The 20,063-nt window shown below is 45.0% G+C and overlaps 1 protein-coding gene across 1 annotated transcript; it reads left to right on the top strand.

Annotated features, from left to right (window-relative positions):
* The first annotated feature begins 2,927 nt into the window (after nucleotides 1-2,927).
* On the top strand, nucleotides 2,928-10,877 carry LOC117350256 (olfactory receptor 1468-like). The gene is made up of 2 exons (XM_033924443.1): nucleotides 2,928-3,034; nucleotides 9,931-10,877. Exon 2 carries the CDS (start codon nucleotides 9,942-9,944, stop codon nucleotides 10,875-10,877), a length of 936 nt encoding a protein of 311 aa, XP_033780334.1. The 5' UTR covers nucleotides 2,928-3,034; nucleotides 9,931-9,941.
* The last annotated feature ends 9,186 nt before the right edge of the window (nucleotides 10,878-20,063 follow it).

Genomic DNA, 20,063 nt, shown 5'->3' with positions numbered 1-20,063 from the left:
TTTTCTCAATGAATATGCATTGAAAGCAGTGCATGAACATAGATCTCATGCATATTCATTGGGGAAATCCTGAAAACCCGACTGGATTACGGCCCTCAAGGAGGGACTTTGAGGCCCCTGTGTTAGATGTTGTAAAGCACCTCAATAGATGTGATGTAGGCACTGTTTTTTTTAGGCACCAGTAGAAACCTGCATTTTACTTTTTAAAATGCTTTTACATTTTTAAAACAGTGTTTTCAACTTAAGTTAGACGCCCCTAATTTAAAGCACCGTTTATAGAATAGGGGCCTTTATGTCTTCTATGCCGATGATAGAATCTATTTTTCCTTCTTCCCCTAATAACTGAGATGGATCTTTGGTTTAATAAGGCAAAGCCCATTTTTATTTAAAACAGGTAAGATTTCATAACTCTCAACTTAGTTAGTATAACAAAAAGCCAGTTTGTCTTTGGTAGCAATTAGATATGGAGTGTTAATTGTACTTGATGAAAGTCTGAGCCTCTTTGAAGAATCCAGGAACCAGATTCTCTTGAGATATGAAGTCTTTAGTCATTTGCTTGTAGACTGCTTATTTCATCTCTATTTTGTGCTTTTAAATCTTAAAACAAGATAAAAATAGTTTAATACATTTATAGCAAATTCAGTTTAGAATTGGTTGGAGTGGGCTTCAATGGAAACTCCAGTAATTTAGTAGATGAGGACAGGGTCAGGCAGACTTTTATGGTCTCTGTCTTGCAAATGGCAAGATGGTTTGGATAAGCTGGGATGTGCTTTGATAACAACTCCAGTAGTTGGAAGCTAAAGAAAGTACCAGGGGGATTTCTACGTGTTATGTCCCAGAAATGCCAAAGAAAGACAATTTAGTGATAAATCGGTAATGACTGTGACTGCTGGGCAGACTGGATGGACTGTTCATATGTCATCATATACTATAGAGGAAGGGGATGGCAAGTTTTAAAATTAATAGAACTGCTAAAACTGCTTAATACAGTTAGGGCTCCTGTCACGAAGCCGCGCTAGCGGGTTTAACGCGTGTGACTTTTCATCACGCGCTAACCCCTGCGCTGTCCGAAAAACTACCGCCTGCTCAAGAGGAGATGGTAGTGGCTAGCGTGGCCGGCCGTTTAGCACACCCTATTATGCGTGTTAAAACGCTAGCTTGGCTTTGTAAAAGAAGCCATTAAAGTTACAGTTAGTTTATTTGATATACAGCATTTCTTAACAAATGTACCGTATTTGCCGGCGTATAAGACGACTTTTCAGTACCTTAAAATCCTCCCCAAAGTCGGGGGTCGTCTTATACGCCGGGTACTGTTTACATGCCCTTACTTTACATGCCCTAACATCTCCTTCCTTACCTCCTTACGGTGCTTACGGTACTAGTAAACCTGCCGGGACATCAGCGGGGCCATGGCGGGACATCAGTGTGACAAGGGTGCCAGCTCCTTCATCCTGCGCAGCGGGAAGCAGCGGCGCTCTGGCCCCACCCCTTTTCTCTTTACTACGTCTCTCGCACATGCGGCCGTGTGTGGAGTCTAGCCCTTAAGGAAGTTGCGGGGGCGAACAGGAGGCTTTTGAAGGCTTTTAAAGGGAAACTGTCATGCCAGCAAACTTGCTTGGGACTTGCCCGGCACTTGCTCTCTCCCTCTATGTGTTATCTTCCTTCTATCATTGACAGTTTCAGTTTGGTTAACAGTTTAGAAAACAAATAGCATGGCAGCTCCCATGGGTTTATTGTTCTATTCAGCTTTAGTGAATTAATTAAAATTGTTGAAATAAATTCTGATGTTCTTTTAAGTTTTATTTGTTGTGCAGAAGGTGTGCGGAAGAAGGGGTAGTCTTATATGGCGAGTATATAACAAACTCTATATTTTAACTGTAAAAGTTGGGGGGTCGTCTTATACGCCCAGTCGTCTTATACGCCGGCAAATACGGTAGTCAGATCAAGGCGGTTAACAAAGTTAAAAACAATGGGTACAAGATTTTTTTTTTAAAAAAAAAAGAAAGACAGACAGGGGAAAGACCGATACTGCAGACAAACTAGGACTAAAGGATATTCAGGGAAGGGATGAGTTACAATATTTATAAGGGAAAGGGGAAATTAATAAAACAAAGGAAAAACACAAGAGGTTAAAGAGATAAAGTTGTTTTTGTTTTGTTTATTCCGGGATAGGAAGTGTCTGTAGGGATTCACAGTCAAAAGTCTTTCTGAAATAATAAGCCTTGAACTGTGACTTGAAGACTTTAAGAGATTTTTTGGACCTCAGGTAATGATTAATAATTAGATTGATGGTACCAGAAAATGTGTAAGAGTGGCTGTGAGAGATTTTGTTGGTCGACATTGGTCAGGAATTATTTTAAACAGGAAATCCTCTTCTGTTAAGTCTTTAGGTGTGTGCTAAGCCTTTGGGCTGTGGTAACGGTGATCCCATTAAAGGAGTAAGATTGTAAAAGAGAACAAAACTGATCTCTTAAAACCTTCTAAACTTTATTGTATGAGGCATTCAAGAAAACCTGAGTATGTGCACTAAGAGCAAATGCTTATATGCTAATATACTAGTTTTGAAAAGAAAACAAGTGCTTTTTTTGGTAGTTTAAGGAAAAGTTAAAAGAATAGGAACATTCATAGTAAGGGTCCTTAATTAAAGTTTCTTTTGCTTAGTTACATGGTTATTGTAATTGAGAAAGAAAAGGAGCTAGGGTTTTTCTCATTTGAGTGCTCATCAGTTCAAGATATGGAGGCGGCATCACTGAAACTGGGCCCCAACCCAAGAAAAGCCTGGACACAAGCAAGGAGAACCTACAGCTAAGTGAATATATGTCCACATCACAGACATCATTAAAGGGACACTGTCATGAAAGGGACAGTATTAAAGTTAAAAAGTGAATTTAAATTTATTTACCTGAATTGAAATTTTAGGGTACTTACCTGAGAGAGGTATTCCTGAAGTACTGTATCATGGAAAATTCTGTTGGTAGAAAGAATAGAACAACTTTAAAAAAATGTTCTTAGGGAAAGAGAAGAAAGAGAAAATGTAAGTATATAATAAGAGACAGATACTTACCTGACACTGGAGAGTTGGCTCGAGATGTTAATTGAGAAATTTTGTTTACTTCAATTCTGTGGATTAAAGAAATGTTTAAAGAATTGTTAAGAGAGTTCATCTGAAATCCATTTTGAAGCATTTTAAAGGGCTGCTGTGGGTTAAAAAATAGCACATATTTTTATGTAGTTTTGAGAGAAAATGTGTTAAACGTTAATTTAAAAAAAACCAAACAAACAAAACCCTTATGTGAATGATTAGGAAAGCAACTAATTTTTTTAAAAAATTTAACTACACATTTATCCTTTTCTACCTACATCCAGCTAAACAAATACATTGAGACTGTAACATCTGCCTGGTTTTTAGGTCCAAATCCATTTACATTCTTATTCTTTCTCCTTGTTTTGGACAGTGAGAATGAAGTTAGTAAATTGCAACACTTTTGGTAAGTTGTAAAGCCTGAAGCAGTAGTGGTAAGCATTAGTTCATAAATTCCAGGCATGAATGGACAGAATCTATCCATCAGCATTCACTTACCTGGAGGTGATTACTAGTGGTCTAGAAGGATGGGACAGGAGTGGCCCACCTCTCCTTCAATTCCACCCAGCTTTATGTTCAAAAATAACCCCTAGTGATAGCCTTATAGTGTCACTGCTAGGGAGTGAGCCATCCGCATAAGGGAAAAACAATTTAAAAATATGGATTACCGGGAGGAAGTGACGTCATCACCATGGATGGGAGCCTGAACTGAGAGCTCCTGTTCGGGCCGGCGAAATAACTATCATTTCGGTGTGAAAACGGCGCAAATTTTTTGTCCCCGGGGGCTGGTGAGGTGTGCGAAGTTGCAGTGCTCACTATGGCAACGCGAAAAAAGTTGCCTGGCGACAAACCCGGCCAGTGCACGATGGAACAAGCGCTGAGCCGGGCTACACGTGTCAGCATGGGCCCTGAGTTGTGCAGTGGGGAGGCGGTGAAAATGAGCGGGGCCCTGGCGGCTGTGGCTGACATGGTGGCGGACCCGGTACCAGAGAGTTCACCGATGGACCCGCTTACTAAAGCGGATATGCAGCGATGGATCGCAGAGGTAAAATCTGAAATCTCTGCGGTGGCGGTGCAGGTTCGGGAGGCGGTGCAGGAGTTGCGCACTGACCTGGTGGAGGTGGGCACGAGGGTCGAGGTGGTGGAGATGCGCATGGATAGCTGTGAGGACAGTGTAACCGGAATGCAGAGATCACTGGAGACAGTGTCTGCGGATTACCAACTTTTTGTGGATAAGGTCGAGGACCTGGAGAACCGCACCCGGCGTAACAATTTGAGGGTGCGGGGCCTGCCAGACCTGCCTGAGTTTAAGGATGTTCGTGCTACTACAATCAAGCTGATCAGATGGCTCCTGCAAGACGACACCTTAGAGCCGGGACTGGAGCGGGCTCATCGAGCGCTGGGACCCCGGACACTGGATCAACCAAAATATATAGTGTTGTGTCTTCAGAGCTTTGTCCTTAAAGAGCGGATCTTCCGCAGAGCCCGGGAGATGGGCACGGTCACCTGGGAGGGTCACCGGCTGGAGTTCTATCAGGACTTAGCTGCTGGCACGCTCCAGAAACGGCGGGCGTTCAGGGAAGTGACCAAGGCTTTGCAGCGCAGCAATTTGCGCTATCGTTGGACTTATCCTTTTGGAGTTGTTATTACCATCAACGGAGTTCACACCAGAGTTACCACAGTTCGAGAGGCTCGTGGGCTGCTACAACAAGCGGGTATTGAGATCCCTGAGGAGGCTGTTCCGGCGGGAGGTGTGGTGCCTGGCCAGGGTGGGCGCCCTTCCTCCTCCCGCTGGCAGCAAGTGGGGCATGGATCCCGGAGCGGGAGGGGTGGCCGAGGGGGTGGACCCCCTCTTCGGGCCACCGCTTCATCCTCAAGTGCTCCCCCCTGAGAACTGACTGAATGTACTTGTCTTTTTCCTGTGTTCGTTGCCAGTTTCATGTCTCGGCGGGGGGTCTTTGGACTCCCCTTTGGGGGAATGGACTGTTGAGTTTTACCCCTTGAGAGAGTGTTGTGTGGGGGTTATACACTACCTGGTTTGGGATGAGGGGGGAGGGGGAAGTTGAAGGTTTTTGGTTTGTGTTATATGGGGGGTAGTATAGTTGGGGGGGAGGGGAGAGTGCGAATGGTGACAAGGGAGCCTGAGGGATTGGTGGGTTGGGTGAGGGGGATACTTGTACACACCGTTTTTGATAGTTGATGTTTGAGTGTGGGATGTGTGTAAGGGGCCTTGGAGATGGTTCACTTCTTTGTATGTTGGTGGGAGATCTGAGGACTCTCACTGAGGGGGAGGGGGGGTGGTGGGGAGGGATTGGGGGTAGAGGGGGGGAAGGGGGGACATATCTGTTGGGGTTGGGTTTGCATTGTCATTATTTTATTTGGAATATGGGGGCGTTTAAATTGGTCTCTTATAATATTAGGGGTCTCAATTCTCCCAACAAGAGAAGGGCCTTCTATAGGGAATTGCTCCGTTTGAGAGCTGATGTCTGCTTTGTCCAGGAAACACATTTACTGCAGTCCCATGAATCCTTGGCTAGAGATCGTAGGTTCCCGCAGGCCTTCTGGGCTTCCCGGGTGGGCACTTCTAAGAAGGGTGGGGTGGGAATTCTTATTCGCCAGGGGATCCGCTGTGAGGTACGTAGGGTGGTGAGGGATCCTCAGGGCAGATACATTATGTTGGCGGCTCTGATCGAGGGGGTCTTATACTCCCTGGTAAATATCTATGCCCCTAATGAGGGTCAGGAGACCTTCTTTCGTGAGTTGGTCCCTCGGATTCTCAAGTTCAAGGGGGGAGCCCTGGTTTTTGGTGGGGACTTCAATCTTACAGTGACCCCTCATCTGGATAACTCAGGGAGAGCGGATCATTATGGGAGAAGGGATCGCAAACTGTTGCGGGAGGCGTTGGCCAATCTGAATGTGGTGGACTGCTGGAGGTGGCTACATCCTTCGGTTAAGGACTATACTTACTTTTCGGGAATACACTCCTCCTACTCTAGAATTGATTATGTTTTTGTGGAGCGGGGACTACTCCGGAGGGTGGAGTACGCGGGGATTGAGTCACTTACGTGGTTGGACCACGCCCCGGTGTGGTTGCGATTACAGGGGGTGAGTGGAGGTTCGGGACGGAAATTTTGGCGTTTTAATGATAGTCTTTTGGATGACCCAGAGGTGGGAACACAGATCGAAGGGTGGATGCAGGAATATCTTGATGTAAATGTAGAGTGTGGAGCTTCATTGGAAGCGGTTTGGGAGGGGTTAAAGGCTACCCTTCGGGCAGATTAATAGTCCTGGCTTCGGCCCGACAGCGTAAGCGGCGGGAGGATGCAGCAGGCCTGTTGACTGTGATTGGTAGGTTGGAGAGTTTGCACAAGCGTTCTCCTTGGAATGTGGAATTGCGGGAGCGCTTGTTTCAGGCCCGTAGGGATCTCCAGGCTTTAGACTTGGACAGATTACACCTTAGTTTACAGCTCCTCCAACAGAGATATTTTGAGTTTTCTAATAAAGCTAGTCGACTGGTTGCACATCGTATTAAGATGCGACAGACGCGCAACCAGATCTTTTCACTCCGGGCGGCTTCTGGGGAAGTGTTACAGACTGAGGATGCTATCCGTGCCCGTTTTGTGGAATATTATTCCCAGCTCTATACCCCGGAAGATCCGGGGCCCTCGCAGGACCAGGATGCTTATTTAACTTCAGCAGAATTGCCTCAGATTACACAGGCTGATGGGGTGCGGTTGGACCGCCCTCTTACATTGCTTGAGGCTCGAAGTGCGCTACGCTCTATGAAGCTTGGTAAATCACCAGGGTTGGACGGTTTTACCGTTCGGTACTACAAACGTTTTCAAGATCTGCTACTGCCTCCCTTATTGCGCTTTCTTAACTCTCTACAAGGGAATAGTACCCTCCCTTACTTCATGCGATTGGCGGGAGTGACAGTGTTAGCTAAGGAGGGGAAGGATCCCCTCCAATGTGCTTCCTACAGGCCGATATCCTTGCTGGGGGTTGATACTAAGATCTTTACGCGAATTTTGGCGGACCGATTGATGAGTTGGATCCCTCGGCTGATCCATCCAGATCAGTCGGGCTTTGTGGTGGGCAGACAGGTGGGTGATAATACTCGCAGGGTTTATAACTTATATGATCGGGCTAGGGGGGGGCGAGAAACGGTGTTTTTATCTATCGATGCTGAGAAGGCATTCGATAGAGTAGCTTGGCCCTTTTTATTTCAGGTCTTAGAGTTGGTGGGGTTGGGTCCACGAATGAGGGTCTGGATTCGGGTCCTATATAGTGGACCTTTGAGTTGCATCAAGGTGAATGGGGGTTATTCGGAGACTTTCTCTCTGGCAAGGGGCACACGTCAGGGGTGCCCGCTTTCCCCGCTCCTTTTTGCTTTGACGGTTGAACCCTGGCGCAGCGAGTGCGGATGAATCAGGATATTAAGGGGGTTACGGTGCCGGGAGGGGATTTTAAGTTGGCCTTGTTTGCGGATGATATTCTGTTCACGGTGGAAGAGCCTGCAACCTCCTTGCCAGCTATATTGCGGGAGTTGGATATTTATGGTGGGGTGTCAGGCTTTCGGGTCAATGTTGGTAAAACAGAGCTCCTCAACATTAACTTGCCTGCTGACCGAGTGTCCTATCTCCGAAACCGTTATCCGTTTCGGTGGGTTCAGCGTTCTTTGCGATATCTCGGAGTTTATTTTGGACCGCCGGGCGTGGATTTATATGACCTTAACTTTCCCTCGCTCTTTCGTCGTATTCGACAAGATTTGCTTAATTGGAAAGATCTGTATTTCTCTTGGTTGGGCCGGGTGGCCATCGTGAAGATGATGATTTTGCCTCGTTTGTTGTTCCTCTTCCAAGTTTTGCCTCTTTGGGTGGATAGAAAAACGCTAGAGGGGGTCCAACGGCATATCTTTCATTTTATTTGGGCTGGTAGGCGGCCAAGGGTGAGTAGGAAGGTCTTATGTATGGGTAGAGGGGATGGGGGGCTGGGGGTCCCAGATGTGGTGAAATATTATCAGGCTGCTCAGCTGCGAGCCCTTTTAGAATGGCAGACGCAGACGCCGAAACCGTGGGTGGAAATTGAGCAAAATTTAAGTGCTGGGGTGCCTTTGTTACATAGGCCGTGGGTGCCTGGTAGGGCGCGACTGGTAGGGGGGTATCCTCCGTAGTGACTTCCTTGAGGATATGGAATCAGACCCGAGCTTGTTTATTGGGGAGTAGGCGACATTCATGGTACACTCCGTTGAGATTCAACCCTGACTTTCCACCGGGAGGAGATGGGGGAGTGTTTGTGGACTGGGAGTCACGGGGTTTGGTGTGTGTGGGACAGTTGTGGGACCCGGTCCAGGGCGGGGTTAGACCCTTTACAGAACTCAGGGGTAAGTTTGGGTTTGGGATAAGGGATCTGTTCCCCTACCTACAGGTTTTACATTATATTAGGACCTCGGGTCTTCTGGGAGACTTGAGGGGTGGTAAGATGCCCTTTGAGCTGTTATTGGGTCCAGTGCTTCGGAGGGGAGCTCTCTCTGCGATATATAGGTGCCTTAATTGTAGGGGGGCTCCCCTTCCCTACATGAGGGCCTGGGAAGATGATTGTGGTTCGGCTATTTCCTGGGACACTTGGGGTGACATATGGTCGGAGATCTCCTCGGCGGGGATTGCTGCTTTGCTGATCGAGAATGGTTACAAGGTCCTCTTTCGGTGGTACTATACCCCTCAGGTAGTGGCTCGTTGGCAGGGAGATGCGAGTGTTCTGTGTTGGAGGGGCTGTGGGGAAGTGGGTACCTATTTTCATATGTGGTGGCAGTGTGGGCAGGTGTGTGGATTCTGGATTGAGGTCTTTGATCGGGTGTCCCGGATCTTAGATGTCCAGATACCGGCCGATTGGCGACATGCCTTGTTGTTTTGGCATCAATTGGATCTGGCTGGGGGTGACTCTTTGTTTTGTAAGTTGACATTCACTGCTGCTCGATTGGCCATTGCCTCCTTGTGGAATCAGACGCTCTCTCCCACGTGGGCCCTGGTGGAGCAACGTTTGCTTAATTGGCAGAACCTTTATCACCTAACGGCCTTGCGGCATGGTAAACTACATGGCTATGCTCATGTGTGGCGCAATTTTCGGGCTTCTGTGGGGATCTGTGGTAGGGGTGGCCAGGGGCTTTGAGTGGGCCTTGGGGTTGGAATGGATGGGCGATGCTAGGGGGGATCCCATAACCATATTCCTTTTCAATTTTGGGTATCTGTTTGGAATTGACTATATCTCAACCATATTGAGAGCTGTGGGTATTGTGTTTTGTCCCTGGGGGGTGGGAGGGGGGGAATAGGCTGTGCTTGGTGGGCATTCTAGATTGTTCTTCTTAGTTTGTAGGACTTGCACATGTCTATGCTGTTGCTTTTAATTCTGTGTGCTATTTTGGAGTGTGGTATTCAGCTCTATGTATTTTTGTTCTTGCATTTCATGTGCAATTATTATGTACTGTTTGGAGTGTTTTTCAATAAAACCTTTTCAATTGAAAAAAAAAATATGGATTACCTTGCTACTTCTGTAAATAGTATTCATATAAAATTTGGCTCTACCCTCAGAAAGCTAGCAACAACGACTTATGCAGTGGCTGTACTAACTTATAAGACCAACATTTTGCCATTTGCTGATGGGCAATTTTCAAACAACAATTATGTGGTCAACATTCAGTATTGACAAGGGTTAAAAAAAAAAAATTGAACCTTTGATATTTCAGGGGTGGAGTGGAGGTGGGGAGGAATGACGTATAATACAAGTTGAAAATCCAAAATGAATCCATTCAAAGATGTACAGATGTTGATTTAATATCTCTGTTTTTGTAGGTTGGTTCTAGATGTCGAACAGAAATGGGACCTCTGTATCGGGTTTTATTCTGCTTGGCCTTGTGCCTAATCGGGAACAGCGCATCGTCCTCTTTATGGCATTTCTGGTCATGTACCTGATTACTCTACTGGGAAATGGCACAATCATTGCTGTGATCCGTCTTGATTCTCATCTCCACACACCCATGTATTTCTTTCTCAGTGTCTTATCCTCAGTGGACATCTGCTTTATATCAGTCACTGTTCCAAACATGCTGAAGAACCTCCTCTCTGACAATAAAAGTATCTCCTTCTCTGGCTGCCTAACCCAGGTTTACTTCTTAATTTTTATTGTGGGAGCAGAGTGTTTCCTTCTAGCAGCAATGGCTTATGATCGCTATGTGGCTATTTGTTCTCCTTTACAGTATACACTTGTGATGAATCCAAGACTGTGTCAATGGCTTGTGATTGGCTCCTTTCTTGGAGGTGGACTCAAGGCTCTTTTACATACTCTTATGCTACTAAGATTATCCTTCTGTGGCCTCAATATTATTAACCATTTCTTTTGTGATCTTACTGGACTGTACAAGTTGTCATGCACTGATACATCCCTTAATGAGCTTATGATCTTCATCGAGGGACCTTTCTCTCTAATGCTGCCCTTTGTAATAATAATGTTGTCTTATTGTTACATTATCATAGCCATTATGAAGATGTCATCTGCTGAAGGGAGGCGTAAAGCCTTTTCTACTTGCTCTTCTCACCTCACTGTGGTCACATTATTGTATGGGTCTATTATTGTAATGTATGTACGGCCATCGTCAGCATATTCCCCGGAGAAAGACCGGGTGGTTTCAGTAGTATACACTGTATTAACCCCCATGTTAAACCCTTTTATTTATAGCCTGAGGAACAATGAAATGAAGGATGCACTGAAGAGAACAATATGGAAAAAGCTGGGTTCTTAGATAACTGAGCCCTCCAGTTGCAGTCTCGCAGTACTAGCAATAGATTGCCACTAGAAATCATAGTAGCCATTTTGATGCAGGATCTGGGATGGGCAGAAACAAGTGGGGATTGTTCCTGTCCTTTGTCTCTTAGATCACCAGAGATTTTAAGGGTAGACCTGGGGAGAGGGCCTATAAGAAATGAGGAGATCTTTTCTGGGAGGAGCTATACTTTGCTGGGGAGGAAGAAGGGAGGGATGATCATAATCAATGTGAGAGGCCTGGCAAAATAGGCTTATGTGGGTATTGGCTGATATACAGCTGGGATCCACATATGTATCTTATGCGAGTGCGCAGCTGAATATCGACTGGGACCAGTATAAGTACAGTCAGATACAGATATTCAAGGCCTGTGCCCACACATTGAATATCCAGTAAGCATTTAAAATAACCATTTTTGCTGCCAGCTGAATATTGACTGGAATGTGCATACACTTCCCCCTACGTATTTGCATTTTCGTTAACCGCGGTTTCGGTTGTTCACAGTTTTCGTTACCAGGATCCACCCCCAAATTTATGTCACAAGAAATCACTGCTCCAGTGTTTCATAGAGAAAATCGATGCTCCCAGCATTGTACGGAGAAAATCATTACACTTGCAGGTCAGGCTATTCGCGGTTTTATATCTTTTAAAGATTTTTTAACATAAAAACTGTGAATAGCATGCGAAAAGTTATTACCAGTTTTTCTGTATTCACTGCCATGCTGTTCCCCTATCACCGCGAATGCAGAGAGGGAAGTGTATTTGCATGCTCCACTCATTCCCCAACCAAACTCTGCCCAATGCCAAAATACAGTTTATCATTTCAAAGCACCCACTTTTGTACTAGTTGGTATTTTATAAGAAGTCATTTACATTTATATGTGGTCACATGCACTTATAAATTAGTGAAATACTTCAAATTGGGTGCATGGTTTACCATTTCCAATACGTGTCCCTTACACAATTCATTATAATCGTTATAAAAGTAATTTAGCATAGATATTATAAGATTAAAATAATTGCATACAGCATAAATACATAAATATATATATATATATATGTAATATATGGTGCCGCTTCAGCGCGCAGTAAAATTAATTTTACTGTGTGCTGAAGCGGCACCGTTTAGACGCCGTTAGTGTGTGGTAAAGGCTAACACGTGCATGTTATCCTATGCACTCGTTAGTAGTTACCACATGAATGGATTTAGCGCACCTTTATAAAATTCAATTGACTGTTTTCTCAAAAAATCTTCTATAACTACACCCTTCTGAAGGAAAAAAAAGTGTGAAACATGTTAGTATTGTGAAAATGTAGATAATTCATCACAAGGGCAAACAAAGGCTTCAGTACATCATTCTTACCTATTCTGTCTGTTTTAGTATTTGAGCTTTGTCCAGGTGCAAGCTCTTGTGCTGAATCCAGTTTGAACAGACCTGGGAACCAGAAATCAGGAGAAAAGGGGGAAAAGGTCAAGACATATATAGAAAAATAAAATGCAGCACAGTCTCAGAATAATAGCTAGAATGAACAGAAGCAAAAGAAATACTGTTCCTTTTTTTATAATAAGGATACCTAACAATTATGACTCTAAAAAGATTTACCTTTAGCTCTATAAGGAAAAAGCACTGCTATAGGTTCCACATATTCAAGTAACTTGTATATTCATTTTGCTGGCACCAAAGTTTCAAACAGCATGGGGTGTTTTTCAGCCAAGATTCCTGGAACCAATTATTATCATCACTAATTCTCAGACCTGCTAATGACCCTGTGGAATGGAGAGAATTGTGGCAGATTTCAGGGGGAGAAAAAGTTAATGGAGAATCACCAAAAGATGTCCAAAAGGAGTCCAAAAGATGAAATCAGTTCTGCCTGAGCTCTTATCTAATAAAGACACATAAATAGCTAGCAATATATCATTCTCACCTAGATTTGCTCCTGGAAAGAAGAAAAAGATTAGACAAACATCAAAATTGCAAATTACAATAGCTGCTAATGGTCCTATGAAATGGAGAGTGTGGCAGATATAGGAATGAAAAGGTTAAAAAATAATCAAGAAAAGTAAAGTCTCAAAAATAAGCATTAACACAGAATACGTGCCTTAAAAGAGAAAACACTGCTCTGATGGACCATCTTATACTAAGCATGCCTAAGTAGCGTCTGATGTCTTAGGCACTGTTTGGACTTCCCACTAGAAAACTTTAAAATCTGATCGGGTGTGCTTTAGGTGTTGTTTGGATAAACACACCTGTCCTGACTTTTAATCAATTCCTTCCCTTCTCAAAGCTTTTACTAGAAGCCATTTGTCATCTGCTTAGTCTGTAGAGGCACTGATACCAAATTCTAAACAAAGTTCCCTCTATAACTCTATGCCTTAAGGGGCTACTTTTATCTTCCGTAGGTCAGGGGTTCAAGTCTTGAGTGCAGTTAGCAAATATTTCATGTTCTTTTTTCTACCAGAAAATCTTCAAACTCTTTGGTCATTCCTTTGCTTAAACATATTTGAGTTGATCTTTAAAATGATCTGTAGCAATTCTCAGATGTCTAAAGCAGCCTGTTCCCTCTTCCTAAACCCCCCTCCCCCCACCCCAACACACACCTCTCAAGCATGAAACCACAAACAGCCAAGCTGAATATACCAACAGGAATGTCTCTAGGGTACATCTCAAAAACATGTACCTTCCTTCAATACCTCTGAAGTTTTAGTAAACTCTTCTATCTGTTGCCCTGTGCAGATATTGCATAGAAAGAAATCCATTCCTACCACAATGGCTTGTAGTAGAGAGAAGATGAATGTATCTGATGCACCTGTGTCTGCAAACTGCAGAATGCTGATGAATAACAGCAAAGTCCACCACTTATGAGAGCTGTTAGGATGCTGTTCAAATGAGTAAAGGTGAGGGTGGGATTTGAACCAGGGAGCTTCAGAAGATGGACAAAGTGAAACAAGGCACATTAATCTGGTGAGCCATAAATGGCATCGTTCTGTCAGACGAGATGTTTCCTCCCATGACAGCTTAGGACAGTGATGGCTAACCTTTTTGAGTCCCAGTGCCCAAACTGCCGCACAAAACCAAAGAATTTCCTCAAAGTGCCAGCACGTCAATTAAACCTTAATAACAAGATTTTAGTATCTAAAAACTCTTTATAAAGTTGCCTGAACTATGTAACATCATTTTTAAAGGTTGGAATCTTTGTATTGTCAGAGAATCAATTTGATTCACAATCCTTTGGTTTTCATTTCAATTTATTGGCAATTTATAATGTTTTAATGATTTCATTCATGGGCCGAATACACACATACTTTTCTCTGTCACCGCACTCTTTGACCAAAAGATTTGTAAGCCTGCAACCACGTCAAGGTAGACTCTTTCAGCAGCTCCCCTCCCTCCCTCCCCCTTACCTTTGTGGCCATGTCAAAATGATCTACCAACAATAAAATTTTAAAAACACAAAGCACGCTGTATGCAGAGAAAATTTTAATTATCATTTATATTCCGCGGGTTTTCAAAGAGGTCAAGGCAGATGACTTTATGCAATGTCACCTCAGTAAAAACTACACAAAAATAGACAAATATTCCCCCTCCCTTTTTACTAAACCGCGATAGCGGTTTTTAGTGCAGGGACCTGCGCTGAATGCCCCACGCTGCTCTTGAAGCTCATAGGCTCCCTGCGCTAAAAAACGCTATTGCGGTTTAGTAAAAGGGGGCCATAGTGCAAAATATAGACAGCATATATAAATTCTCAAAACGGACACATTTTGATCACTAAATTGAAAATAAAATCATTTTCCTACCTTTGGTAATTTCATCAGTCTCTGGTTGCACTTTATTCTTCTGACTGTGCATCCAATATTTCTTCCCTTTTTTAAGCCTCCTGTATGCTTTCTCTCCTCCAGACCTCATTCCCTCCCCAAACTTTTTCTTTGTTTCACCCTGCCCCCTTCTTTCTTTTTCTCTCACTCCATACCCCCTTTCATTCTGTATGTCTGTCTTTCTCTCTCTCTCCGTGCCCCATTTTTCTTTGTTTCACCCAGCCCTCTTTTTTTTTTTTTTGGCTCCCTGTCCACCCCTTTCTTTCTTTCTCCTTGCCCTCCCCTATGCCACCACCATTGGGAAAATGCTGTCACCGCCACTGGGGAATAGGCTGCCATTGCCGCTATTGGGAACAGGCCAGCGCCGAGTTCTCCCTGCTTCTCTTCCCCATGGGGCCGACCAACTCTCGCCACTCGACGTCAATTCTAACATCGGAGAGGACGTTCTGGGCCAGCCAGGCAGCGATTGGCTGGCCCAGAACGTCCTCTCCGACATCAGAATTGACGCGGGTGGCGAGAGTTGGTCGGCCCCACAGGGAAAAGCAGGGAGAACTTGGCACCGGCCTGTTCCCAATGGCGGCGGTGGCACTCAAGTGGCTAAAGAGACGCAGTTTGCCAGCCTAGGGAGAACACTGGAGGGTGGCCAGCTGGGGCCCCCTTGGGGCGTAAAACCGGGGCAGACCGCCCCCACCCCCACCTTGGTATGCCACTGTCTGTACCTCACTCCCTCCCTATGACCAAAAATTCTCCTTTCTTCTATTCCCCGTGTACACAACCATCTCTTTCCCTCCCTTCCTCTCTCCCAAGTCCTTGCCTTCTGTGTCCAAAAACACATTCCCTCCCCCACCTCAGCATCTATTTCCCTCCCTTCCTCTCTCCCAAGTCCATGGCTTGTGTCCAAAAACCCATTCCCTCCTCCACCTCAGCATCTCTTTCCCTCCCTTCCTCTCTCCCAAGTTCATGCCTTGTGTCCAAAAACCCATTCCCTCCCCCACCTCAGCATCTATTTCCCTCCCTTCCTCTCTCCCAAGTCCATGCCTTCTGTGTCCAAAAATCCATTCCTTCCCCCACCTCAGCATCTCTTTCCCTCCCTTCCTTTCTCCCAAGTTCATGCCTTGTGTCCAAAACGCTCTCCCTCCCCCTTTTGTGTTCCCCGTTTGTCTCCCAGCCCATCTTAGCAACTTTCTCAGCAAAATGTAGCTCGAGCCGCGTAGGCTTGTCTTCTATTTTCTGCCTGTCCCGCTGCGCACACATAGCCGACCAGAAGTCTTCGGAGGGCGGGCTTTGCTTAAGCCCTCCCTCCGACGTCAGCGCTGACGTCGGGGATGATTTCCGATTGGCTGTGTGAGCGGCACGGCAGTCGGAGTAGAAGACGAGCCTCGCGGCTCGAGTTATATTTAACCCCGCGGGTCCCCCATCGTCCCCGTTCAGCTCTCTCTCCTGTGCACCCCCTGGTAGTACTGCCCTGATGGCGGCCCTGCGCGTGCCAGCTGCAAGGCCTTCGTGTGCCACAGTTGGCACGCGTGCCATAGGTTCGCCATCGCTGGCTTAGGATGTCCTAGCCATGGGAAGGAAAAAATAAGTTTGCCTGGAAAGAGAAATGTGCTGCTAAAAATGGCAAAGTCCACCATCTAGTTCCTCTTATGACAGCTAATAGGAAGTTGGGATTTGAACCAGGAATTTTGAGATGGACAGAGTGCAACAAGGAACATCAACCTGGTGAGCCAGAAATGCTTTCTTTGTGGTGATTGTGATATGATAGCTAATCAGATGATACATATGCAAGTCGATCAATTATTATATGAAAGGGCACTGAGATCCACCTTAGTAGAAGCTGATGTAGCTCTATGGGTTAAAGTCCTGTACTGATCATACAGAGGTTGTGAGTTCAACACCCAGCACATCTTTTAATTGTGGCATACTACCTTGAAGGTGCAGCTTGATGATCTCACAATGAGGTCAGCTTTGTGAAGCTGAGGAGCTCCTTTTTGCAATGAGGGAAAATGCATGTTAAGGTCTGTATCTGGTTTTTCTCATTTTAAGCGCTGAGAAAAGAAGTAATATGTGCAATAATGATATGTTTTTCATGTTCTTTCTTTGCTTTCAAGAAAGAGCTGATTGCAGCACTGTTTCTTGAGAAAAAAGGGGGTTCCTTTTAAGCAGGAAAGCCAAAGGTAGTGTAATGAGTAAATCATATTACTGTTTGAGCAGAAAAGTACTATGTTTTCCATGCAATATGTTTATATTGATGTGCTCTATTGATATGGTGGCTTATTAAATCTATTAGGAGAGAGAAAGAAGAAAAAAAAACATATTCAAACTTCACTAGGAAATATCATTGCAAAAGCTGAAAGCACGCCTAATCTGTGTCTATAGGAAGTCTCCGACTAAGAAAGCTGAAACTCCATTGAAATGAAGCAAAAACCTACACTTAGACCAGCTTTTCCTTTGCTTTAAGCAACGCCCAGTGTCTGATGAGGTGCAGTGGTGGAGCAAGCTCATATGCCATTTATCAGTCAGAAAGTTGAAATTTTGAAAGCAAGCCTAACTTAAGCCTAATTTATGCCTAATCTACGCCTAACTTAAGCCTATCTTAAGCCTAACTTATGCCTAACTTAAGCCTAACATATGCCTAACTTAAGCCTAACTTATGCCTATCTTAAACAAGACAGCTGATTTTTCTTCTCCTGCCAGAAAGTTGAAATTTTGAAAGTAAGCCTAACTTATGCCTAACTTAAGCCTATCTTAAGCCTAATGTATGCCTAACTTAAGCTCCATTGAAATGAAGCAAAAACTACACTTAGACCAGCTTTTCCTACGCCTACATTTTCCACACTGTTTTCCTCTGTCACCTAACTAGCATCTATGTGGTGCCCATCCTTAGCCACGCCCATGTTACGCCCACGTCAACAAACTTAGATGCGACTATTTCCTAAATCTGCGCCTATCTCGTGTCTGTGCTCTAAGGACGCCTAAGTCCGTCTAAGTTCCAATTAACGCTTGTTAAGACCCTTAAATTGCTCATTATCCACTTAAATCGGACATCTAAAGCACACCTAAAGTTAGGCGCACTTTACAGAATCTATGCCCAAATGTTTTGACACCCATCAAATCCCTTTGGGATTGTAGTGATTACCACAGCAGTAGCTGCTACTGCAGCTTTGTAAAAGGAGCCCTAACATATAGTTTTAATGTAGCTACACAGTAAATGTTCCCAAGGGAGTCTGAATCTTCACCTTCATTTTCAATGAAGGTCTTACTTCTTATTCTCCTTCCTCATTAGGCCTTCCTGGGCCTCTCTAATATCTCTGGTGGCATGTTGGTGTTGCTGGGGAAAGGAACAAAGGGTTCAATTCTACAAATGGTGTTTTAAGTTAGGTAGCGGAAGGCGTTGTACTGCCGCCTAACTTAAGTGACCCACGTCCATAAAATCCGCTCAACATCCAATTTAAACAAAAAATGAGGCTGCCTACCTGGGCCTTCAAAAGTGGTATTGTAATAGTGGCTATGGTGGCACCTACAGCTGAAGTAGGCATGTCCAATGGCAGAAATGCCGTTTGGCACTGGTAGGCACTAGTGCTGCCCGATTCACGATTCAAATCAATTCACCGATTCATATCAGGTGAATCGATTCAAAACCCAAAAAAATTGGCCTCCCGATTCACTGTCTGACCCTCCCCCCCTTAAAGCAGGATTGACAGCACTGCCTCTTGCTGGCCGGCACTGCTACTTCTGCTTTAGAAGGCGAGGGGGGAAGGTCAGTCGGGAAGTGCTGCAGTGTCCAGCTTCCCCCCTGGCATCCTGCACCTCCCTTTACCTGATTGCAGCAGAGAGTAGCCTGCACAAAGGATCACGGGTACTTTAGCTATCCTTGCAGGTTGCCATAGGCCTCAGGAGCTGTCTTCCCTCTGCCGCGATCCTGCCTCTGACGTCGGAGGAGGAGCGGGACAGCGGCAGAAGGACAACAGCTCCTGAGGCCTATGGCAACCTGCAAGGATTACTAAAGTACCCGCGATCCTTTCTGCAGGCTTCTCTCTGCTGCAATCAGGTAAAGGGAGGCGTGAGAGGCCAGAGAGGAACACACAGACCTTTTTGGGAGGTGCAGTCCTTCGGAGGTGGGGACAGGCCTTCAGGGTGGGCGCAGGCCTTCAGGGTTGGGGTGCAGGCCTTCGGGGGTACATGCCTTCAGGGAGGGACAGATCTTCAGGGGGGAGGTGCAGTCCTTTGAGGGGGGGGGACAGGCCTTCAGGGGTGGGGTGCCCTTCAGGGGGGACAGACTTTCAGGGGAGGGGGCCCTGTTGTAGAAGTACATGGAGGGAGGGAAGAAGGGGGTTCAAAGAGAAGTGCATATGCTGGACTTTGGGGGAAGAAATAATGGGTCTAAAAACAGAGGAGTGGGAGAGAGATGATGGATAATGGGATTTAGGGAGGGAAGGAACAGAAATGGAGAAAAGTTGGACACAAGGGATGGTGTGGAGGGGGATAGAGATACTGGATAGGAGGGTAGTTGGGAACAGAAAGGGAGAGATAGTAGACCCTCGGGTGGTGGGGAAGAAAGGAGAGATGCTGGATGAAAGGGTAGTTAAAAAAAGGTGGATCTGTGGATAGAGATGAAAAAAAGGAAAGATGCCAGACCTCCTGGGGAGGGAAGGGAAATGGAAGGGGAGGACAGAATAGAAGATTGATGGTTAGCACGAAGAAAGAAGAAGATTCTGGCAAGCAAGTTATCATAAGACAACCAGAACAAGAGACCAACAAGATTTGAATATTGACTAGACAACAAAAGGTAGAAAAAATAATTTCATTTTCTGTTTTGTGATTACAATATGTCAGATTTGAAAAGTGTATCCTGCCATAGCTTTTGTTAGAGCGCAAATGTGAGCTAGGATTTAACAGAGAGGAAAAGTCTTTTTTGTTTGTTTATTTTGTTTACACCACAGCACCAGTGTGGTTAGAAGAAGGCAAAGGGGGTAAAGAGGCTATAAAATAAACCCACCAAGATGTTTTATTAAAACACCCAATTGGGCAGGAAAATCAAATCGAATTAAAAAATCGATTCAATAGGCTGAATCGAATCGAATCAATTTTTTTTTTCCTGGATCAGGCAGCACTAGTAGGCACCTCTGTCATGCGATTCACATGAAAGGTATGTGCCAGAAATGTAGGCCTTCAAAACCCTGGCCTATATTTCCGGTGCCTACCTTTCAAACAAGTCATGATTCTGGAAATGGCACAGCCGTGTAATTGACACACAGTCATCGGTACTTTTGTAGGCAGCCACCGATAGTGGCACCATTCACAGAAACTGGCCCAAAGTTCCTTTGCTCCTGTTTCTTGAGGCTGGCATTTGC

The sequence above is a fragment of the Geotrypetes seraphini genome, chromosome 1 (genome assembly GCF_902459505.1).
Source record: "Geotrypetes seraphini chromosome 1, aGeoSer1.1, whole genome shotgun sequence".
NCBI classification, from domain to species: domain Eukaryota; kingdom Metazoa; phylum Chordata; class Amphibia; order Gymnophiona; family Dermophiidae; genus Geotrypetes; species Geotrypetes seraphini.
Note: the sequence above shows the minus strand (reverse complement) of the source record. Positions and strands in the feature narration are given on the sequence as shown.